Here is a 25864-nt window from a genome sequence, read left to right on the forward strand (position 1 = left end):
AATGCACTCGGCAAACAGAAAGCACTCGGCATTGTCACCGTTTCCCGTAGTGTTGATGTGCGACTCGGCAACCTTCCTGCAGGGTGGGCGGCGGGGCAGCGACTGGTGAGCCAGTGCTGTAGGGCGGCTGGCCGGCCCTCGTCGTCGGGCCCGTGTCGTACAACACCAGCGACCATGGAAGTGGATGGATCTGCCCCGGCCTCCTGTTCCACCTCCAGCGACGAGCGGGTGCCTTCGATGGCGCCGAGGCCGCGAAGCACCCAGCCCTGGCCGTCGTGGCCTGCGGGGCTAATCGCGGACGGCGGGAGAAGCACTTGAACGACCTCGACGGCGTAGAGAGTGAGGGGCTGAGCGCTGGAGAGTGGACGGAGACAGTTGAGTGGGAGACCCGACCGGCGCAGAGGGTGGGGCTGAGTGGGAGACGAGGATCGTGGGTTGTTTAGGGAAAACGTGAAGGACTTTAATGACAAAATCTTTGTGAGGTTAGCATATGATTTTGTGGACTGCGGATTGAGTTCTATAAAGTGGAGGGGGTTTTATGCAAAATAGGCAGAACGGATGAAAAAATCCTTTTGACTTTATTAGTAGGTATAGAATATAAGTATAGATGTTAGGATACAACTCGCCTATGCAGCAATTCATGACTTTTCTTCCGATACACGTATATCTCTCATGTTTTGTCTCACGCTGTGATTCCCGACTGCTCGTTGGATATTGGATACGCCTCTCCTATTTCGTCTAATCATTGGATTGGATACGTTTCGTCTCACGCTGTGATTCTCGACTCCTCATTGGATATATACGTCTCTACTATTTCGTACTCCTCATTCGATACGCCTCAATGCACACAACTTCTTATTGGATACGTATTGGAACATACTGGACTCTCTTTTTATCTTATACAATGGTCTTTATTTTCTCGTGTGACTGCTCTCTCTCTCTCTCTCTCTATATATATATATATATATAGGCGGCGAGGACGAAATTGGAGGCTAGGGTTTGCTTGTATTTCTGGGATCGATCGATTCGTTGCCAAAAAAAAACTGAGAAAAATTCGTCGACGTCGGTCAATCATGACATTGTATTCGGAATTGGCGCAGATTTCCCGCGACGCATGGGCCGCGCGAGCCTCTGCCCGCTTCGCGGCGGCCACGGCATCTCGCGCCGCGCGATCCTCCGCCCGCTCGGCATCGGCGACCGCATCCCGCTCGGCGCGCTCGGCCGCGTCTCGTTCCGCCGCCCGCTGGGCGGCCGCCGCATCCCACGCCGCGCGCTCGGCGGCCGCCGCCGCGGCTGAGGCCGCCCGCGGAGCCTTGTCCATCAGACTCACCGAGTTTCCTGAGGAGGAAGAGCGGCTACGACGCATCCGAACCGGCACCGTGCCAACACGTAAGCCGGCCAATACCGTCCCTACCCGTTCCGTCTTTCTCCCCTCCCCCCATCCCCCTTCTTGTGATACTACTAGTACCTATCAATCTCACTCACCAATGTTGTTCTTAATTATTGTGGGAGGCAGGTGATAAACTTGAGCCAGGATATGATGTAACAGAGAAGGACTTTGAGTCCGACGAGGCCGTATGGGCCTTGTATGAGCAGTGGTGCAAGCTCTACAACAAGGAGCGCGACCGCTCTGAGATGGCTCGCCGGTTCAGCAGGTTCAAGAGCTCCGCAGGGTCTGTACTCTCCTACAACAGAGCTTTCAATGGAGAAACGTACACAGGTTTATGTGAATTCGCCGATGGGATGGATGCCAAAGAGGTGGCCGAGTATAAGCGCAAGGCAGCACTTCGTCCTGGAGGTCCTGATCCTACTGAGCTTCTCTACATACACGGCTTGGAAATCGACTCCCCAGATCAATCCCCAGCACATGGATCATCACCTTCCATCCTTCAATAAATTCTAGGTTTCAAAGGTGATGCTTAGGCGAAACCAAATTTCACCTATTTTGCCTTGGCACCTTTGAAATCATGAATGAATAACTTGGCAGTTTGGTTTACAAGGAACCACTCAGTGGTTATGTGTAGTAGTATAGGAGCGCAACTAGGAAAAATGCTCCTGCCTCACTACGGGTCTATATACGTTTTAGTAAAATTTACAAATATTTGAATGAAATATTTTCTTGCTTGGGATTTTATGTTAGTTGGTACTAGTTCTTTAATTGATTTTATTGGTTGTTAGGCTATTATGATTTTTTTTATCTTGATATAAACTAAAAGGTAAAGTGTTGCGCCTGGTAGGGCTGGTTCGCTAGTGCATGGCTGGTTGGGCTGGTTGTGGCAGTTTGCTGGTTGTTGTGAGAGGAAAACACTGGTTGAACATGCCTTAGGTAGTCGTAATTTGTCTTGCGGCACGCACGCGTCGAATTCATTGCTGTGGGCTCCACATCTTCATTTTGCTTCCTCCTCCGTTCATCTCTATCCATTTCTCCTCCCTTCAACTTCACCATGGCCCCTGAATAGGGGCAACATTCAGTGGTGCACCCGCCTCGGATTCGTCGGATCCCGCCAGGTGGCCCGTAGTCGCCGGTGAGGAGGAGAATGAGAGCACCTTCCTGGTATCCCTCAGGTCGGCACACACTTACTAGCACGGCCGCTCTGGCTCTGATCGAAATTCACCTGGATCCGTTGAATCCTGCCGCGCCGCGCGTTGCTGCCGGCGGCGAGGAGGACTAGCATGCCTTCCTCATGCTCCTCATGTCAGAACACCACTAACCCTAGCCGACTCGCTCTAGTGCCCGACCAAAACCCACCCGCCCGCCGTGCCATGGCTACCCTTCAGATGCGACGCAGGTGGTCTGGAAGCGTGGGCGTTGTAGCAGTGAGCGGTGAGGTGGTCAGAGGTACTGGTGGAGCTAGTGCCGGTGGGCAAAATGATGTCATCATGCAGGACCGGTCCCATCGTTGATGTACGCTTCGCCGACCCCCCATCCCCCGTTCTATGCTAATGGCAAGCCTCCTCGTCTGCGATCGATAGGGGACAGAAACAACATGGATGCAGAGGTCGAGCTTCTCCTTCTGCTCTGTCCAACATCCATGCATTGTTCATGGTTTTGGTTCACTTATTGGAGAATGGAGATGCTCTATTTCCATAGATCAACTGCTAATTCTCTTACTAGGAGAAACAGAGTGGGTTGCTCTGTTCTTGTTCTCTAGTTACAAATATTGTGAGTAAATTCGGATATTTTAGAGTGTCTCGAATTCAGATAAATCATGTTAGATTCATTGCATTAAAACTATGAACTGGCTGTTGAGAATATATTCCAGTAGGTTTCTTTTCATCTTTCCCCACTAATCGTGAATATATATAGTAGTGTAGTGCTTAATGAACCAAATATGATCCACACATGTTAATCATTTTTGAAGGATTGGCTTCACACAGTGATTGCAACTCATTATGTGCATTTACTTCAACATGTACAGATCTGATTCTGTCACTTTCATTCTAATGGTACTCCAGTTTTTTCATTATGACAAATGCAACGACATTCTCAATCAGGTTATTTTCCTGTTTCAGTTATGTAAATATGTTGTTCAATGTTCATATATGATACTACAGAATTCCTCTGACATTCTACTATTTTGTTCTTGGGATTTGTCCATTCACTTTGATGTTCTCCACAACCTTGTGGTTTGTGGCAGCATGCCAATGGATGTGAATTTCATATCTTCATTTGTGATGATAAACCTTCTATTGCTACTATACCTGTGTTATCAATCTGCTAGCAGCCATGTAGTAGGAATGTAGCATGCTAGTGGTACAGTTAGCCATGCAATCTGCAAATTCGCATAAACCCATATATGTTTACTGTATGCCTGCATGCAGGCGCAATTTGTTGCTCTAAAACAAATTCACAAAGGCCTTATGTAGTTTCCTAACTAACGCAATTCAGTAGTAAAAACATTTCTAGTAGCATGTTAGAATTTGAACTATTGGAGGCATACCAGCTAATATATAGAGCTTTTTCCAACTAGTGTTTCTTCATCATTGTTACTTGTAAGGGCACTTTCACATCGTTTATAAAATTTTTGTTCTGATACTATAGGGAATATAGGAGTGAATCTGTGTTAGTTTGATAATGTTGATACCTACTACTTTCCCTTATCATTTAGTTGTCCAGCGTTTCTTATTCACAATTAATTAGTCTTATAGAATATACTAGATGTTGTTCTGATTATAAACTTGGGAATCTAGCATTTTTTAGTTATGGTTAAGCAATTTACTTATTATACCTTAGTAATTTTTCAATTGTACCTATGCAATTTTTTTTATCAATAATCAGTGCAGTTGTGTGCCCACTGTTTTGGGGGAAGGGGGATGGGGCAAGTTTAGCAATAATACAGTATAGGTGACTCCCCGTGCGTTGCAACAGGAGAAAGAAATCATTACAAAGACAATATAATATTACATTTCAATAATATATAATACAACACATAATATGATTGAAAAAGCAACATAAAAAGCTTTCTGACAGATACATTGAAAGTAGTGGTCAAGCAAAATATTTCTGCATGCATCCAATGAACTTCTTCACTAAATAGCTTTACAAACATTCCTTTAATACATAAACCTACTTAAGAGCACCATTTTGTTCAATCCTATCACATGTTGCCATCCCCTGTCAAACTAATCCCCTATCAAAACTAATTGTCCAATGCTCACATGCATGTAAATATATAGCTCCGCCATTATGACCTCAAAAAACACTCGTGTGGCCATGAGAACCCTTGCACTTTGTCTGATTGATGACAAAGTATAGCCCTATAGTTGCACACAGGTTTAGGTTGGCTGGAATCTCCGAACCACCTTCATGTTGTCCATGTACAAAAACTATTTTCGCTGACACTAGGAATTTACTTTACAGGCGGTTTTGATTAAAATCCGCCACTAGAAATCAGACGGTGGGTCCAATTCAAGAACCGCCAGTAGAAATTGATTTCTACTGACAGATTTCTTAAGCAAACCGACCGCCAGTAGAAATGGTGCATTTCTACTGGCAGTTCTCTTAAGCAACCGCCGGTAGAAATCCGATTTCTACAAATGGTTGCTTAAGAAATCCGCCAGTAGAAATGTTTCTACTAGTGGTTGCTTAAGAAATCCGCCACTAGAAATGATCCATGAATTTTTAAAATTTAAATTTTTTAAAGTACTTCAAATGGAGAAACTGTCTACATGAAAGTTGTAGATCTTGAAAAGTTAAGAAACTTTATAGTTGAAATTTTTTTGATTTGAAATCATCTAGTTGAGGTTAATTACCTCCAAAGTTTGAACATTTGAAATTCAAATTTTGCAAACAACCTCGGATGAAAAAACTGTCTACATGAGAGTTGTAGATCTTAAAAAGTTATGAAACTTTGTAGTTCACCACTTTTTCATTTGAAATCGTTTAGAGCCTCAAAAATTAAATTTACCATCAGTTGTGGATAATATGTGGAGAACCGAAGTGGGATATGAGCACAAGTTACTAATGGGTGGAGTGGTAGAGGTGTTTACGCGCGAGGGGGAGTTCGTTGGTTCAAACCCCCGATGCCGCGTTGCGTGCGATTTTACGCGAAAAAATGCGCGACTTCGACGGAGACGGGCGGCTGCCTGGGATTAATTTGTTTTGCTATTTTTAAAACGCGTTTCCATATTTTCTGGGCAAACCATTTCTACTGGCGGTTGACTAAGTGAGCCACTAGTAGAAATTCCACTGGCCCCCAGCGCAGGCGGCGCTGTAAAACGCCATTGGAAATGGGTTGGGAACCGCCTGTATAGTACTCTTAGCTTGATAATTTGTAGTTGATCTCCTTGAAATCACCGCCAAATGCTAATTATACTTAAACTGACTATCCATGTCAGGTGTTGACCAAAATGAAATTGTATCAGACTTCTTCAATGAAAGCCTATAACATGAAGCATAGAAAGATAAAACACTAACAATCTTGTTGATGTCCGTTGGCACAAGATAGGCAAGACAAAGCATGTTAGTTGTACGAAAATAGTGGTGCTTTATATGAACACAGAACACTACAATGTACTCCCTCCATTACTTTTTATAGGGCGTTTGACTTTTTTTGTCTCAAGTTTGACCACTCGTCTTATTCAAAAATTTATGCAAAATATCACTTCTTTTGTCATGGCTTGCTTTATTAATAAAGTTCTTCAAAATAACTTAAATTTGGCTATGTTTGTACAGATTTTTTGAATAAGACGAGTGGTCAAACTTGGATTCAAAAAAGTCAAACGTCTTATAAAAAAGAATGGAGGGAGTAGTTAATAAGAAAATAATAGCGCTGATCAAGATAAACCAGCAAATAAGACTATATAGTACTAACTTGATTAAACCAGAGAAAGGAATTTTATTTTACAGCAGTGGATTTCTTAAATAGTGAAGCTCATGTTGTAAGTGTGAATGATTTTTGCGGCACTTCAAACTTAATTAAAGCTTTACTGAACTGAGCAAACAAAAATCAACCCAAGAGCACAAACAATCCAGTCATATCATGCAAATAGGTATATGCACTTGCTTGGTTACACAAGGGTGTCCAAGCCTCGGAGTTTGGATTTCAGAATGTGGTATGCCGAGGAAGAGCTAAATCTGAATTATTACAGAGTGCAGACAGTTCAGGCATTCCGATATCTGATAATCATGTGTTCCGTGTGTCATGTGGGGACGGCACTACAGCCATCGCCCCAAGCCGGCGGATGTTCACACAGGCGCACCACAGGCCGGTCAAGGCCATCACGCGCCCGAGTAGTCCCTTCAAACTTATCAGCGGCAATTAAGAGGAGACTAAGAGATTATGAGTTAAGCAAGGGGGAAGATCAAGGAGCTCGGCTCCTATATATATGTAATCAGACTCTAATGAAAGGGCAAGCACGAAGTATGATCTAGCCTCTCATCTATTCTCTCTGAGTCTCATCCCGTTTCACCATTAATCCGCCAAGGAACCCCGCAAGCGCCATTGACGGCCAAGGCTACGAGCTCTGTAGCCGAGGCCCTCCTACCCTGGGCGCTGAGGTCCTTGACAACCTGGTATCACGATCCAGGTGATCCTCAGTCTTCGCCTCTTCCACAGCGCCCACCACTGACCCTCCAGCCTCACCACCACCTTCGCCTCCCTCTACCACCCCAAGCCCCGACGCAACCATGATGGAACCAACCAACGCCGATCTGGTCAAGCTCATCGAGGCCATGAACACCAACCTCACCAGCCTCCAGAATCAGATCACGGCCCTGCAGCTGGACCGGCCACAACACTCCAACGGTGGATCATAGGGTTCGGGGTTTGACGACCACCACGGTGAATGGCCCCCGCGTTTTCAGAAATTGGATTTACCTAAATTCGATGGCAAGTCCGATCCACTGGCTTTCCTCAACCGGTGTGAATCCTACATCCATCAATAACGGATCGCAGCCGAGGAGCAGGTCTGGATGGCCTCGTACAATCTCGAAGGCGGCGCTCAACTCTGGTACATCCAAGTCTAGACCGAGGAAGGCTCGCTGTCCTGGCGCCATTTTTCGGAGCTTCTCAACCTGCGCTTCGGGCCGCTGGTTTGTTCCAACCCGCTGGGCGAACTCATGGCCTGCAAACGCACCAGCTCCATGGCCAAGTATCAGGACTGCTTCGAAGCCCTGCTGTCCCACACCGAGCAGCTCACCGACACGCAGCAGGTACAAGCATTCACAGCGGGCCTCCTCCCTCCTCTCAGCTACGATGTCGAGATGCAGAACCCGCAATCCCTCGGTGTCGCCATGAGTATGGCGCGCAAGTTGGAGCTTCATGAGCAGAGCTTCGCCTCATCGACACGGCAAGCCACACCACCACGTCTGCATGGCCGGGGCCTCTTACTGCCTCCCGGGCAGCCGGCCGCCCTGCCGGCGCCATAGAGTCAAACTCCTCCAGCTCCGCTCACCAGTGAGGGTCGCCAAGTTTGCCGACTTTCTCAGTCCGAGATGGAGGACCACCGTCGCTAGGGTTTATGCTTCAACTGTAATGAGAAATTCGCCAGAGGCCACCATCGCATCTGCCAACGCCTCTTCCTGCTCGACTTGGTGGACGAGGATGACCCGGTGGTCGATGGTCAGGAAGCAGACCCCGGCGACTCACCACATATCTCCTTGGTGGCCATGGCCGGCGTGCGCACGGCTGAAACCATGCAGGTTCGCATTAGGCTGGGCGGTGCGGATCTGCTCGCGCTCCTCGACAAGGGCTCCACCCACAATTTTGTGTCCGAGGAGGCCGTCGGCCGCACGTCGCTCTCTCTACAGCCCCGTCAAAACCTGAAGGTCACCATGGCCAATGGTGAATGCATGCCCTGTCCTAGTGTCTGTTGACGCGAAAACGTGACTCTTCACGCCAACGGTCACTTGCAAGCCAGGTAGACCAGAGCAAGAGCGTGTCCCTGATCCCTGCGGCTCCTTGAATAGACTACCCGGTTGATCGAGTCCGTAGCGTGCCAGTCAATTTGACCCTGAAATTGACAAGGATATCAACGAGACCCCGGAGGATGAAGACAAAGACAAAGCCCTAGTTCCAGTCCCGCCGAAGGAGGTAGCTGTCGTCCCGCCAAAGGAGTTGGCTAGAGCTCCGTCGAAGGAGTTGGCAAGAATGCCGCCGAAGGAGTTGGCGCCCGGATCATCAAGGAGTATCGCTAGCTCATCTCGCAGCCCTCATGCTCGTGCCGCTCCTCCGCCGCCTCGCATTGAAGTTATCTACCCGCGTTCATTCAAATCCCTCAAGATCCACACTGGTGCAGATAACTTCACCATCCTCCCGCCACGTGCAAATGAGACATTGGAGAAGGTGAAGACCAACAAGTTTGGAGAAGTATCTCGTGCCAAGTACACCACGGGTCAACCCCGTGAGACTTTCAATGGCATTAGAGCTCCTCCTGATCAAGTGAAGATGATGCCCATTGAAGAAGCATTTAGGAGGCCGCCGCCTGCATCCATAGAGAGAAGCTCCAAGCGCATTTGCACTACCGCTGCTTTAGTTGACAAGAGAGTAGACGCTCTTGTTAGGAACATGGGACTCTTGCAAGAGAGGGTCAACCTTCAAGCCTTAGAGATTAAGTCCTTAGGAGAAAGGTTAAAGCTAGAATGCGATATCCATAGAATTCTAGACCGTGAGGTTCAGAATATGGGGAAGGTTGTCTTTGGAAAAGGCAAGGGCAAGGCAGAATAGACTAGAGTTATTAGAGTGTTAAGGCACGAGTGTTAATGGTGAGATTGTTTAGTTCGGTTATGTTTAGGCTAAGTTTGGTTGTGTTTTAAATTCTTGCAATTGTGCTATTGTGTAATAAAGTGCATTATAATAAAGTTTAGTTTGGAAGATGATGATTATTCTCTTTATTATTTTGAATATGTCTTGTCTCCACCATGTTGTGTATGAAGGATAACAGGAAACAAGTATGGGGGAGAGGCATACCGAGAACAGATCCGATCATGAAAATCACGAAAAATAGAAAGAAACAGAGGAAGGACCGCGCTCGACAGGGGAGAGCACGACCCGGCACCAGGGCAGGCCGATTGGCCTGGGCCTGGGCCGATCGGCCCACCTCTCCATCGTCTCGCCACGTGCTTTGTCCACGCTCAGGTTTATGCTGAACACTTTCCAATTTATATTTATTGCTCTCTGTTTTTGAAAGAATTATATGCTCCATTAAATATCTCTTAAAATCTGTTAGAAAAAGATGATTGGTATAGTTATAACTTTGAGACTAGAATCACATGAATCTTTTCCGGAAATTCTTGTTGCTGTTGGGAACTTTTTGATAGGGACCCCATGCTACTTAAGTTGTTGTGGAATGAGATATAGTAGAATTATGAGATCTTGATTCCTAAAGTCTTTTTTGTTGGAGAATTTTATTTTTGAAAAGTTTTAAAATAAATAGCTATCTCTCCTTTGTGGTTTTGAGATACCCATTAGAGCCTTATAGGTTATGAAACTAGCTATAAGCTGCTTGCTTTGTGTTGAGTTTTGTCAAACCTTGTGACCCGTGTTGAGAGATTTATCATACTCCAAAGATCAAGATCCACTTACACTCCACATATATGTGTTGTTTCTACACTGGGAGTACACAAAAAACATGCCTTCATTGAGAAACTATTCCTACACTGGGGATAGACCACAAATATTTGTAGGATTATCAATTGCTCCAATTTTCTCTTGATTAACCTCTCTGTTCAAAGTTTGTAAAGTGCAGATACATGGGCATGAGGCTATGCAAAAATAAAAGTATAGAAAAAAGTGCAAAGTTGCCCCATTGTAAGTGAGAGAAAACAATGGGTACAAAGATGCCCGCCATGAGAGATTTAAAAAAAAGGAGATAGCCCATGAACCCTGTGTCTTGCACCAGTGCTTCAATATTCATCTCTAAAGAGAGAGAAGTATCAAGGAGTGTAGTAGAAGTAGGTTAGCCACCAAATATTCCACAGACATGCACATCTTGATCTTAGAGTATGATATTTCCCTCCATGGATCTGAGTTTTGACTTAGCAACATATGCAAGGTAAGTATGCTATTCTTTGAAATACCTAAGCTCCAGATATAGCCTTTGATTATGAAAAGTGCTCTAGTGAGGCATCCACAAATACTACATATATTGAGTGACTTGAGAGTACCACAAAAAGGATGAAAGCTAGGTATGCTATGTTTTGATTGCGAAAATTATGCAAAAACTCCAACTAACTTGAATGCAGGAAGATAGTGATCTATTTAGGCTGTTCCATCCTTCAACTGCTATAAATTGCATGGTACTTAGAATCCCGCAGTGCAGGTAATGACTTGGAAATAGATCTTATGTTGATATCTTTGTCCTAAAGTTTTGTCTATGGTAATCTATCCTTTTCTCGAGGACGAGTAAAAGTCTAAGTATGGGGGAGTTTGTTGACGGCACTTAAGATCTATTTTTAGCCATCAATAAATCTTAATAAAATCAAACAAAATGATAAAACAAATAGACATAGGGTTTATACTGATAGAATTCCACAGTTTTGGTGAATTCCTGTTTCTACAGGGATATATCTAAAAATTAGGGGATTACTTGATCGGCAAGGAAGAAATCGATTCAGAGAACGAGGAAGGTACCAGAAGGTTCCAGAAGACTTGAGAGCCAAGCCACTCGAAGGGGTGGGGCCCACCTGCCAGAGGCAGGCCAATCGGCCCGACCACTAGGCCGATCGGCCTGGCCCCACCTGTCAAGGACCCAGTCGTCCTATGGCGGTTCCCCACCGACCTCCAGATTGCATCTAGTTCGTTGATCAAGGTCGGTTGCATAAGCTTGCCTTCGATTTGATTCAACCTACTCTATCAAGATTATATGGAGTTTATAGGAAGGATATGAATCAAACTAGCATACTTGCATTGCCTATATTGTAAAGTCAAAACAAGTGACACAAGGAGAAAAGTATCTTGAGCCTAGATCAAGATGTGCATGTGTGTGGTATGGTGGAAATGAACAACTCTTCTGAAGGTATGATCTCTCTCAACTTTATTTTATTTGAGAACATGGCTACTAGTCTTTTTTTTCGAGACTCTTTTTCACTTTTTTTTTCTATGGACCTCACTTGTCCAAATTTTTTTCCTAACAGCCATGTCTCTTTTGTAGGAATTTTGGAGAGAGATTGAACTTCCACAAAGAGTGTTTATTCAATGGAAGATGGTGAATATGTCAAAGCCATGTTTTTGCTAACTTCCAGTATAGAAGCATAGCACATATATGTGGAGTGTACGTGATCTTGATCTAGTGAGCATGACTAATTCTCAACTAATGTCACAAGGTTTGACTAAACTCAAAACAATAACAACTAGCACCAACATAAAGATTTTGAACATGTATGAGCATGGTATTTGGCTTTGGTAGGATGTATAATCAAGAGGAGTAAGTGACACTATGGTTCGTGACATTTTCAAAAACTAAATACCAAGTGCATGAAGATAGACCGGATATAAGACATGCTAAGGACTATATCACAAAGCTCAACAACTAAGTCAATATGATTTTCCTATCAATATATTTTCCCACGAGCATAAGCATATGCAAGAATTAAACTTTATGATGCTCTATCAATCAACATGTCATAGATCATGATACCTGGCAAGTTTTATTTCAATGCAAGTCTTCTTCTTATTTATTCAAACGGAAAGTAAATAAAGCAAAAGTGAATGAAATTTAAATTTGCAGAAGAGGGAAGAGGGGGTGCAAACCAGTGTGGACGTGTAGGAGTCTAGCAGGGACTGATAGGTGGGGCTTGGCCCCATGGTGGTGGCTGGCCGACCACCACATGGCCCATCTGGCCATACCAGCTGAGTGGATCGCCTCTTCTCTTCTGACTATGTTGTTCTGCACCAGGTTTCAATCTTGTACAAATCGACTGACCTGTACCTACCTCCATTCAGGTTTAGAATTTTTGTGTAGACTCCTGATGTGATGCAGATTAGTGTGGTGTGCGTGGGTCTAGTCTTGGGAGGTCGCCCGACCTCCCCCACACTTGTTTCTTGTGACACTGCAACACATAAACAAAGGCAGAGATCAATGTAGGTGTTCTGCTGGTAGGAAAACACCAACAGAACTTTATTCTATTCAAATTTTCACTAAGCATTTTATTATATGATCGAAGAATGGAAAACTATCTAAGCCTAGTGACTAAGGAGACGATGGCGAGATAACGTCCTCCTTGCCAACAGAATTGGCAAGGTATTTGAGTTCGCTATCGTACCTATGTGGAGCATGTGAAAGCTTACCTCCAACTCTAGGTTGGACAACCTAAGATCTATCATCCGTTCCTCGAAATCCATGTTCTCATCCCTAAGGTTGGTTAAACCTTGAGGAGATGATCCAGAATCCTTCTTATCCTAATGGTCTTCGTCCTCAGTTTGTCCCGTTGGCCCATTGATGGAAGGTAGAGTGTTAGTCCACCTTACGTTCTCGGGCACAGAGATTGAATCCACAGGCTCCCTCAAAGCATGAAATCCTATGGAGGGAATCAAGGGTTGGACATTCCACTGTTATGTGACCATGGGAAACCTTGTAGAAGATGGTCCTAGGTGTCATGGGTTGTGTTGCCTTGCTCCCTCGTGGTTGGCCAGGTCGGCCGACCTGACATATGTGACCAATGACCTTCCCTTGTCCCTATGACATGTAAGGAGCCCTTGGAACAAGTTTGGTAGGGGTTCGAGTCAGGCCAAGGTTGGCTGACCTCCCATTGTGTCCGATTCAGCCCGACTTACTTCGCAGCATTCCAGAAATCATAACTTTCTCGTCCGGCATCCAAATTGGGTGAACCAAGACTTGATTTCGTGTATCTTGACGAGATCTTTGACTTGGAGTAGTCAAATTGGACATTGACCATGCTTGAGAGATGGTTCTCTGTGGTGGCAAAGAGCGTGGCAAGACATAGGAGAGCCCAGGGGGCAAGGAGATTCCTGTTCCTTGGCCCCTGGGCTCTCCTATGTCTTGCCACGCTCTTTGCCATCACAAAGAACCATCTTTCAAATATGGTAAATGTCCAATTTGACTACTCCAAGTCGAAGATCTCGTCAAGATACACAAAATCAAGTTTTGGTTCACCAAATTTGGATGCCGGACGAGAAAGTTATGCCTTCTGGAATGCTGCAAAGCGAGCTGGGTTGAAATGGGCTCATTGGGTGGTCGGCCGACCTTGGCCTGACTCCAACCCCTACCAAACTTGTTCCAAGGGCTCCTTACATGTCATACGGACAAGGGAAGGTCATTGGGCACATATGTCAGGTCGGCCGACCCGGCCAACCACCTAGGAGCAAGGCAACACTCTCCATGACACCTAGGACCATCTTCTTGGAGGTTTCCCATGGTCACATGACAGTGGGATGTCCAACCCTTGATTCGCTCCATAGGTTGTCATGCTTTTGAGGGTTTCCATGGATTCAATCTCCGTGTCCAAGATGGTAAGGCGGACTGATACTCTGCCTTCCATCAATGGACCAACGGGACAGTTTGAGGACGAAGACAATCAGGATAGGAGGGATTCTAGATCATCTCCTCAAAGTTTAATCAACCTTAGGGATGAGAACAAGGTTTTAAAGGAATGGATGGTAGATCTTAGGTTGTCCAACCTAAAGGTAGAGGAGAACTTTGTTGATGTTTCTTAACGTCATCACTACAATTGCTCATAGCAACGCCACTAAGAAACATGATATGTCAAATTAAGTCCGCAAGCGCATAGATATATCGATGTAGCATTTCACCCGTGAGTATTCAAGGGTTGTCATTTATATTTTCCCAAAGGAAGGCATAGGAATAAAATACTCTAACATACACATGAACAAGATAACATACTATATAATAGAACAAAGTTCATAACAAGGATCAGGATAAGTATTTGGATAGTGTGACACACACATAAGCCAAGATCAAGAGAAAAGAATAAAAGGATAAAGACATAGGAGTAGGTAAATAAATATCCTTATGCTGATATGCTAAGATCAGATGATGATCATACATGCACATGATTGTGTCTAGGTCCATAGCTACATTACTTCGGGCACCGGTTCACACTAGGTCTGCCTAGTGATGCCGGCCATTAGTCTACGCCGAACCCGAACATGGAGGACTACGAAGGACGGACAGGGCTGTCACCACCTGCCGCCTACCTCACTACCATGGGGCACAAGGCAAATGAAGGTAACCTCTAGTCTAGGCACCATGTCTACACTATTGATTACTACTCTAGCATTGATCAGGGTTTCCCCTCTACTAGAGCATCCGCTACAAGAACGGACGACGAACCCGCAATATAACTTAGATCAAAACATGACCATATACATGAATGATATAAGCATTGCTCTCATTGCTAGAAGAACGCATGAACGATGAACACATGATCTAGAGACATATGAACGAATAACATATGAACTACTAACATAAGAATGAAGAACATCTGAACTAGAGCATATGAACGATTAACACGAAGAACATGAACAAGAACATATGAATTAGATCATAATTCTATTCTCTAGATCAAAGCATATGAACAATGATAGAATGAGAACAAGAACAATGGTATTGTTCATACCTATGATCTTACCATAACAAGTTCTACATGGAGCTCTTATTCTACTCCTACAACTACATGGTACAAGAGGAAATGGGAGAGAGGCCAAATGTGTGATGTCTTCTGCTGAGGGGGGTGTGCCTCTTATTTATAGGTGGAGAGGGGGCAAGGTTCATTGAACTTGGACATATCCTCTCCTTTATTGAGCCATTGAATGTCCAGGCGCTTAGCTTTTCCTTGGCGGTGACGAAACCAGGTGAACCGCCATCAGGAAGCTTCTAGAGGACGACAGGCGAAGGCGGGGCTCCAGCGGCGCCAGAATTGGGCCGGCCAGCCCACCACTGGGCCCATTTCGGCCCAGCTTTGGCCCAGGGTCTTCTCTTGAGGTTTCCTTCCCTTCTCCGATGGTTTGAGCCTGTTTGGGTTGACGTGGGCAGGCCTTCCTTGCTGTGGGCTTCTCCTTGAAGTCCAGGTAAGTGGGCTTTTGATCTTTTCTTTATTTCTTCACCTGGTTTTGGCCCAGTTCCACCTTTGCCTCCTGCAAGATAACTAGGTGCAAATACATGTGGAACTATATTAATAATAACAACATATATGTATAAGTAGTATTAGTTTCCTCTCTTTTGATACTTAGTTGGCGGTATAAATATTCACTTAATTATCGCCAACAAGATCCCCCAAGCTTACCCCTTGCTCGTCCCGAGCAAGAAATAAGACTTTTGGTTGTTGATCAGGAGTTGCTACAATGCCGATTATACTTCACATGCCCTAGGTTTGGAACAAAACATTCTACCTTAATTCGAATAAGTTGGCTCTTCATCCAATCCCTTTACTCACGAACCTGTGGTGCTTGTAGCTTTTCTCCAAGTCATAAAGCAATTATAAGTCAGAGAGGTTATAGAATAGCTAATCATCCATTCTTCGATTAACTTTAGATCCGGAGGTTTTGAAAGTTTTGAAAACAAATACAAGTTCCTCGAATGATACTCTCGAGTCGCTCAACGTGTATCATCCTTACCAAAGGCATTTTGAGTAGCCTTCTATTTCACCCTACTGCTAAATGTCTTATATGGAGCTTAGGTAGGTATGAAGGAATTGCATACTTGCATCACATAATATTGCTAAGTCAAAAACCGGATCCTAGGAGATGCAAGTCATACATTTAGATCAAGAAGTGCATGTGTGGGGAAATGTATGGTATATAAAGAACTCCTTTATTGGAATGATCTCTTCCCTCTAACATGGAATTTGAGACAGGGCTATCATTATTATTTTTTTTCTTTTTCTTTTTGTTTTGTAATGAGCTTGCATTTGCTCATTATCACCTAATTCTACATCGGGTGCACATGCACCCATTTTTTTCAATACTTTTTTTTTCTTTTTTTTATATATTTTTTAGAACTTTTGCATAGCCCATATCTCACTAAAATTTGAATCTAGAGAGAGATCAAAATTTGGAATGTGGAGTCTTTTTATTTGGTGGAAATGAAAGGCATGTCTTCGCATGACTCTCATTGTAAGAGTCAGCATAGTTTCGATAACTATCAGTGTGAGAGTTATGAAATATCTGGAGTGTACATGAATCTTGATCATAGAATGGATGAAAAGAATCTCAACTAGGGTCACAACAATTTGACAAAACTCAATATGATAACAAGCAGCGTATGTAGAAAGCTTTGCAATGAGGCATAAAATCATATGGCTTTGGTAGGACATAACATCATTGAGGAACTTGATATTTTTATTATTTTGAAAATGAAAACTCCGGATGTCAAGTCTCTCTTCGAATAAATTCATAGCAAATTCTATTGTACCAATCTTAACTCATAACAACTTAGACAAAGATCAAGCATATGCAACCACTAAGTTTCTAAGCTTAGGTACGGATTAATAGCCATCAAACTCAAATCTTGGAGAATGTAATGCAAAGAAAATAACTAGGGACAAGTGAAATATAAAACAGAGCAATTGTTCATCATTTCAACCTGAGAGAGACTAACGCATACTTCTACACATATGTATTGCAAAATAAAGCTTTTATATATGCACAATAAAGATAAACAAGATTCCAATGCATGATACGAGTTACCGCATTTGTGGGGGTCCTCCCCCAAGCTTAGCTTGATGTATGAGGTTTGTGAGGGAGACACCCTTGAGACTACCCAAAGGCTCTCAGTTGTTCGTGTTGTTGTGCGGTAAGTTGTCCACGGCATCGTCCTTTTATCGGACTTGGTGTCGCCAGTCATGAATAAATCTCCGTTTCGAACTCATCTTAAATACTTACCCTTGTGAGTTTGACCATATCCGATTTCTATACCAATAATTTTTAGTTCAATGATCAAACTTAAACACAAAGTCAAATTTGATCAAGGTAGGCTAATTAACCTAAGCACCATGCTTAATTTAAAAAGCCTATGAAAGTATGATTATCACATCCAACTTCAAACTAAACACCATGCTTAATTTGTCGGATACGTAATCGATACAATCAAACCAAAGCATCCTAGTATAGAGATAGGAAGCATGAAAGAATTACAAGATTCGTTTTTACAGAGGTAGAAATAATGCATGAAGGATTGGCGATTTTTTATATATATATGAGAGGTAACAAAAGGTTTGAGAGTGGAAATGTACATGTTACCTCGTGAGTGGGGGTGCATCCCCCAAGCTGGCTTGAAACCCATGGTTCAAGTTGTAGAGCTTTTGTAGCTTCCGATGGGCCATCATGTAGCCGCTTGATCAATGTTTCTTCTCCAGGTGATGAAGGTCAATGCGCTTGATCAATGTTTCTTCTCCAGGTGATGAAGGTCAACGCTCTTGTTCATGGAGAAAGAACATCGTGACACCCACCCTTGGTAGTTGGGGCGGTTGTTGCTGTTCCACCCTAGGCCTTTTCGTGGATGGTACCCCTTCTTGAGGAAGAAGTTGGTGTGTTCATGATTCTTAGGGCTGTCATTCCTTGAATGGCCGGTGTACCACAGACGTCACATGTCATGTGTGAGTCTATGGTGTTTGATAGTGTTGTACAAGGTTTCCTTCTCGTCGGCGTGTTTTTCCAGATGCTTCATGAGGAAGGGAGCCTCGGTGGACAGCATATCGGCTTCCTTGAATGTGTGTGTATTCTTCATTAGTGGCAGCATCCAAGTGAGCTCTTTAGTTCTAGTTGGCGCAGCGGCTGACATTGACGTGGTACAGCGCTGGTGAATGCAAGCCCTGGTAGCTGTAATTTTGCTTGAGTCATTGGCTGCCACCGCTTGTAGCGTCAACTTGATTTCATCGTTGTCCATGAACTGCTTGACAATGAACTTTTCCTTCTTGATGTAGGTTCGATCATTACTGAACCATTGATGTTGGATGAGGAGTCGTGGACTATTCCATCCCTTCTTGGGCGCGAGTGTGAGCGCCACGAGGCCTGCGGCTAGAGCGAGGGCAGGCACTTGGACGAGGAACACGATGGTTTGGATGGTTCCTCTTAAAACCAGATCTATAGTTTGGTCTGGACTAATTTGCTGGTTCCTAGAGACCAATCCATAATCAGGCCTTCTTGTGGTCTTAGTAAGTTGGATCTCTTGTGATTTCCAGTGCCATGACGTAATCATTCAGTGCGGATGTTGAAGGTCTTGACTTGGTGGCAATGGTCATCAATTTCACAGTGTCCTCTCATGGAGAGAGAACATTGTGACCTTGACACTGGAGATCATCCACTTGGGTCAGATGTGGCTTCTTGCAGCACATGTACCTTTCTTCATGTGCACTTGCCCAGTCGGTTCTTTCAGTCAGGTGCAGTTGTGGAGGTTGATCCAAACCAAGATGGTACCGGAGTGTACACTCTGGTACCGACTCAGTCAGAGTCCACCTTCCTTGGGATACCAGTTGCATGACTGACTGGGGGTGCATTTTCTGTTTGAGGTAGATCATCCGGGACCGAATGATTTTGCCCTTAGCTCTATCTCTTTGTTTGACCTGTCAAAAACATTACTCCTGCAAGCATCTTCTTTTGATACAAGGTTAACGGTTAACTCCCGGCAAATATACAAATGAAGTTCCAGGTTAGGTAACTGGAATTCATTTGCACATCCGGGGGAGATAGTGTTAAGTTCACCGGCAGCATTTATTTTAGGTGTATACCCTTGCATGAGAATTTTCAATAAAGATGTATCAAGGGGTATTAAAGATAAACAATCAGTTCGGCCCTTAATTACATTAATCAAATTTGCAATTCAAACATCAAGGGAAGTGCATGTGGCTGAACCGGATGTTCTAAGAAATTTGTTAACCATTGTGAAAGCATTTCAATGACAGGAGCAATTTTGAGTTTATGCGTTATGCTCAACAGGAGTTTAAGACCATTCTAACATCGTTTCTTGGGAATTAGGTCATGGCAGTCAAAACAATGTATGAACCTCAACGCATGATGGTGAATCTCATTGTTCTATGGTTATGACTTTCCAACTTAAATTGACAAGAAATTTCTCCCCAAATTTTATGACAATCAAGATCTCAAAGGGAGAAATCTAAGTCAAACAAGCATCTTGATGGAAATTAAGATGAACACTAAATTCATTTCCAAATTCGTGCCACATAAGCGAGAAGTCAAACCATTCTTAATTATTTTCAATGAGCACAGAAACGGAATCAAGAACAGGTGAGAACTTCCTTCCCAGATGGGAAAAGTATTCTCTCAATCCCTGATTGAATGTTTGAAACTCACCATTCATATCTGTCGCGGAGAGTGGGTTCGGATCATATATCAGCTTCTGACCAAAGGTTCGATTGTTGAAGACTTTGTTTGCTCTTGAATCTTCGGTCTCCCTCCAAGTTGAGGTAGATTGGTCTTGTTTGTTTGGTGTTGCTTTTCGTGCACCAGCCTTCCGGCGTGTTGAAGCATGGTGGACCTTTCCATGGCTGTGGCTTGAACTAAGTCCCATGGCTTCCTTGAACACGTCGGAAATTTGCTTCTCAATCCTGTTCATGGTGGCAATGAAAACAACACAAGACAAACGACGAACACTCGAGATCGGGTTATATTAGTCAAAAACAAAATGACGATCTCGAGCACCTTCTTTATGATCTTTGAGAATCAAGGTTGTGCAAGTTTTAGCTCTCCTTTTTTTTCAAACTCTGTGGAAAGTGTGGATAATGAAATTTGTGAACAAGACAAAATTTATGAGAGAGAACTAGGTCTTGTTCCAATTTTATTTTCCAACAAAGTTGCACTTATATATATATATTTTTTTTTGTGTTTTTTTTTTAAAAAAAAGAAAAACTGGTGCTAGAGAGATTTAGCAATGCAAGAATGCAATTGCAAAAATTTAAATATGCCAATGCAAAGAGAATGCATGCATGATATTTTATAGATTTTGAAAATTTTAAAATATGAATTTTGGAAATAAATATGAGATAACTACCGATTTACCTTCGGCAAGGGCTCACCATTTAAAGTCTGTGCGCGGGACTTTGATTGCTCTTGTGCTTACTCCTGCATGGTTAGGATACAGTAGACCACGAGTAGATTTACCACCTCTCGTGATCACCAGGGTTGCAAATATAATTTTTTTTTCTTCTTAGATAATTTTTTTTTGAAACAGGAAAAGCAACAAGTAGGCAATCAGATTTTTTTTTATATGCATATTTTTTTTGTTTTTTAAACACTATCATGTTCTCATCCACGAAAGAAGAGAACAACCATAGGCACCTTCCATGAACAATATCTACTATACAAACATATTATCATGAACATGTTCTAAAAGATTCTTCTATTCCTAATGCCTTCCCCGGCAACGGCTCCAGAAATGCTTGTTGACGTTTCTTAACGTCATCACTAGAATTGCTCATAGCAACGCCACTAAGAAACGTGATATATCAAATTAAGTCCGCAAGCGCACAGATATATCGATGTAGCATTTCACCCGTGAGTATTCAAGGGTTGTCATTTATATTTTCCCAAAGGAAGGCATAGGAATAAAATACTCTAACATACACATGAACAAGATAACATACTATATAATAGACCAAAGTTCATAACAAGGATCAGGATAAGTATTTGGATAGTGTGACACACACATAAGCCAAGATCAAGAGAAAAGAATAAAAGGATAAAGACATAGGAGTAGGTAAATAAATATCCTTATGCTAATATGCTAAGATCAGATGATGATCATACATGCACACGATTGTGTCTAGGTCCATAGCTACATTACTTCGGGCATCGGTTCACACTAGGTCTGCCTAGTGATGTCGGCCATTACTCTACGCCGAACCCGAACGTGGAGGAGTACGAAGGACGGACAGGGCTGTCACCACCTGCCGCCTACCTCACTACCGTGGGGCACGAGGCAAACGAAGGTAACCTCTAGTCTAGACACCATGTCTACACTATTGATTACTACTCTAGCGTTGATCAGGGTTTCCCCTCTACTAGAGCATCTGCTACAAGAACGGACGACGAACCGGCAATATAAATTAGATCAAAACATCACCATATACATGAATGATATAAGCATTGCTCTCATTGCTAGAAGAACACATGAACGACGAACACATGATCTAGAAACATATGAACGAAGAACATATGAACTACTAACATAAGAACGAAGAACATATGAACTAGAGCATATGAACGATGAACACGAAGAACATGAACAAGAACATATGAATTAGATCATAATTCTATTCTCTAGATCAAAGCATATGAACAATGATAGAATGAGAACAAGAACATAACAAGAACAATGGTATTGTTCATACTTATGATCTTACCATGACAAGTTCTACATGGAGCTCTTATTCTACTCCTACAACTACATGGTACAAGAGGAAATGGGAGAGAGGCCAAATGTGTGATGTGTTCTGCTGAGGGGGGTGTGCCTCTTATTTATAGGTGGAGAGGGGGCAAGGTTCATTGAACTTGGACATATCCTCTCCTTTATTGAGCCATTGAATGTCCAGGCGCTCAGCTTTTCCTTGGCGGCGACGAAACCAGGTGAACCGCCATCAGGAAGCTTCTGGAGGACGATAGGCGAAGGTGGGGCTCCAGCGGCGCCAGAACTGGGCCGGCCGGTCCATGGGCCGCCGGCCCACCACTGGGCCCATTTCAGCCTAGCTTTGGCCTAGGGTCTTCTCTCGAGGTTTCCTTCCCTTCTCCGATGGTTTGAGCCTATTTGGGTTGACCTGGGCAGGCCTTCCTTGCTGTGGGCTTCTCCTTGAAGTCCAGGTAAGTGGGCTTTTGATCTTTTCTTTATTTCTTTACCTGGTTTTGGCCCAGTTCCACCTTTGCCTCCTGCAAGATAACTAGGTATAAGTAGTATTAGTTTCCTCTCTTTTGATACTTAGTTGGCGGTATAAATATTCACTTAATTATCGCCAACACAAAGTTTATAGAAACAAGACACGCTGTCTTCCTAGAGGATGAGATGATGAGGGGGAGCGTGGCAGTTCGAGAGATTGATCTTGAGGAGAAGCGGGTTTGTGTACCCACTCCGATGATTCTAGAACCAGTCTTCTCATTGCCTGCTGTTGCTACACCGACAGTGCAAGACACTGTGGTGCAAGCACCTGTTGTTATTCCTCCTGTGGTAACAAGAGATAACGATGTGGACCCTGTTCCTCAGGATCCTATAGAGCCTGTTTTTCAGGATCAAACAGAAGATGTTGCCACACATGAGGGGGAGCAACAGCAGCCTCAAATAGATGATGTGCCAAATAAGGAGGCCCCTAGAAGGTCTCAAAGAGTCAGAAGATCAGTTATTCCTGCTGACTATGAAGTTTATAACACAGAAGAGTTTCACATGGAGGGTGATCCCATCTCATATGAAGAGGCCATGAAAAGTGCTCACTCATCGAAGTGGCTTGCAGCCATGGAAGATGAAATGAGATCAATGAGTGCCAACCGTGTTTGGGACTTAGAGGAAATTTCTAAAGGAGCCAAAACAGTAGGCTGTAAATGGGTCTACAAAATCAAATATGACTCCGGAGGGAATATAGAAAAGTATAAAGCACGCCTTGTGGCAAAAGGTTTTACACAAAGAAAAGGGATTGATTACAAAGAGACATTTTCTCCAGTCTCTTGTAAGGATTCTTTTAGAATCATAATGGCGCTAGTGGCACATTACAACTTAGAGTTGCATCAGATGGATGTAAAGACTGCATTTCTCAATGGAGATTTGGAGGAGAAAGTTTACATGGCACAACCAAAGGTTTTTGTCATGAAAGGAAAAGAGAGAATAGGATGTCGTTTAAAGAAATCCATTTATGGTTTGAAACAAGCATCAAGACAGTGGAACTTAAAGTTTGATAGTACAATAAGACCGTTTGGGTTTGAACAGAATGTTGAGGACAGTTGCGTTTATTCAAAGTTCAAGAACGGAAAGTATATCTTCCTAATCCTGTATGTGGATGATATCCTACTTGCTTGTAGTGACGTCAGTCTGCTACTGGAGACAAAGAAGTTCTTGTCCTCAAATTTTGATATGAAAGATCTCGGTGAAGCTTCCTTTGTTCTAGGGATTAAGATTCATCGAGACAGGCATAAAGGGGTATTAGGACTATCGCAAGAGGCATACATAGAAAAATTTCTAAAGAAATTCTGTATGCACAAATGTAAACCCTCGCCTGCTCCTATTGTCAAGGGCGATAGATATGGGGAATTTTAGTGCCCCAAGAGTCAATATGAGATTGATGAAATGAAAGCGGTACCGTATGCTTCAGCTATTGGAAGCTTGCAATATGCACAAGTGTGCACGCGCCCTGACTTAGTGTTTGTCACCGGGTTGCTTGGTAGATTTAAAAGTAATCCAGGAATAGAACACTGGAAATTAGTAAAGAAAGTCTTGCGATATTTGCAAGGCACGAAAGGCCTCATGCTTATGTATAGAAAGTCAGATGCCCTAGAGATAGTGGGGTATTCAGATTCTGATTATGTGGGACATGAAAGAAAGTCCACATCAGGGTATGTGTTCGTTCTCGCAGGAGGAGCAATTTCATGAAAAAGCTCAAAACAAACCGTCAGTACATCGTCCACAATGTATGCCGAGTTTGTAGCATGTTTTGAGGCCTCGGGGCAGGTGAACTAGTTAAAGAAGTTCATACCCGGTTTGAGAGTGGTAGACAGCATTGAAAGGCCACTCAGGTTGTACTGCGATAATAAACCCACAGTAGAGTATACTCACAACAATAGGTCAAGTGATGCTGCCAAACGCATTGACATAAAGTATTATGTTGTGAAGGATAAAGTCCGGGATCGTGTAATATTGCTAGAGCACATAAATACTACAAATATGTTAGCGGATCCGCTTACAAAAGGCTTACCACCCAACGTGTTCAGAGAACACGTAGCCGGCATGGGTTTAAGGGAAAGCCTGTGACTCCTAGACTATCAAGGGCCCAAAAGTTAAAGTATCTGTTTCAGAACAGAGACGTGTGTTGTAGCTGTTGAGTCTATCGGCATGGTGACCGTGATGATGAAATATGCTCTGTGCACTATTTGTGATGGAATGAGAAAAGCACAAAGTTTAACAGATAAAGTATAAGGTGAGATCAAGGGGGAGAATGTTAGATTGATCTCTCAACCAACAGGCCCAACGACCTATTGGGCCTTGATCCCGCGCCCTGATCGGGGGCGCCCAACCCATACATGGTTGGTGGGCCCCCGTCGCACTGCGCTATAAAGAAAGGTGGGGGCCGGCGGCTCTCGGTACGAGGTTCCTCGGAGCCGTACACCCCACCGACAAAACCCTAACACCGATCTACAGAGGGTGCGCAGCAAGCGGCGGGAAGCACCACCGACGCGTCGCCGGCGTCTCCGTCACTGGCGCCACTCCACTGCCACTTCGCCGAGACGACACTGCCTCACCGGTGCCCCTACTCCGACCGTCGCTGCCCGTGCGCAGATCGTCATCAACGAACCTGCGATGGCCAACCCCAGTTCCTCCTCCACGCCGACCTCCATCGATGGTCTGTGCATCTACCTCTCTCCCTCTCGGTGTAGTGTAGTTGGACGATTACTCTATAGGATGATATGCTGTTCACCATGATTCCAAAGTTTTCCCCACTGGATTCACACCTAGACCTTAGATCGGTTTTAACAGTACCTTCCTGATCCATGAGCTAAAAGCCACTGGTTACGAAATTTGTGCTTTTGGACCGGCGCGAGATAAGGATGGCTCTTGCTATTTACTCCATCGTACAACCACGCAGACAAGAGGAGCTGGAGGAGCTCCTGAGTCCGGATCCTGGAGCCGCGCCATGGCACCAATGACTGTGAGGGGCTCGGAGCCGTTTGCCCGTATCCCTTCTATGTTCTGTAAGCACCAAAAGCTCTCCCATTCTCAACTCTTCATTTTTTGCAGCCTCTACATCTCTCCCAGCCCCAAGTACTCCAGAAAACAGAACGTTCCGGGTGCCCACGCCGCGCGCCCAGGCTAAATAAGTCGCATCGTCGGTGGCAGTCCGTCAGTGTGATGTTGCTAGTTACAGCAGGGCTGTTCTTAGGGACATTGTTGCCCATTGATTCCTGAGACCTTTCAGTCCTATCAAATCAACACTATTCTGCGTAGTCTATTCACTAGCTCTCCCTCTCCCACAATTATAGTCGTGACTTATATTTATAAATGTCTCAAAAAATTGAACCTCTTATCATAATGGTACTCCATTTATAGCTCGGAACTGATAATTCATTATATGGTGACTCATGAAGATAGTGAATGGTCGCTAGTTAAAAACAAATTTAGAGCCTAGAATTTTCAGTTTTTAGAGGCGGACAGGACAACTACACCTGTCAAATTGTGTTAATTATTAATGGCCTATATGCAAAGGCGGTCGTCATATCATCCTCTATAAATTGATTAATAG

General features: G+C 43.9%; 1 protein-coding gene across 1 annotated transcript; it reads left to right on the plus strand.

Annotated features, from left to right (window-relative positions):
* The first annotated feature begins 1017 nt into the window (after nucleotides 1-1017).
* LOC136485820 (uncharacterized) lies at nucleotides 1018-2189 on the plus strand. Its single transcript, XM_066482647.1, has 2 exons — nucleotides 1018-1389; nucleotides 1517-2189. The coding sequence occupies exons 1-2, from the start codon at nucleotides 1074-1076 to the stop codon at nucleotides 1894-1896; spliced, it is 696 nt and encodes a 231-aa protein (XP_066338744.1). The 5' UTR covers nucleotides 1018-1073; the 3' UTR covers nucleotides 1897-2189.
* Nucleotides 2190-25864: the final 23675 nt, after the last annotated feature.

The sequence above is a fragment of the Miscanthus floridulus genome, chromosome 10 (genome assembly GCF_019320115.1).
Source record: "Miscanthus floridulus cultivar M001 chromosome 10, ASM1932011v1, whole genome shotgun sequence".
Classification (NCBI taxonomy): domain Eukaryota; kingdom Viridiplantae; phylum Streptophyta; class Magnoliopsida; order Poales; family Poaceae; genus Miscanthus; species Miscanthus floridulus.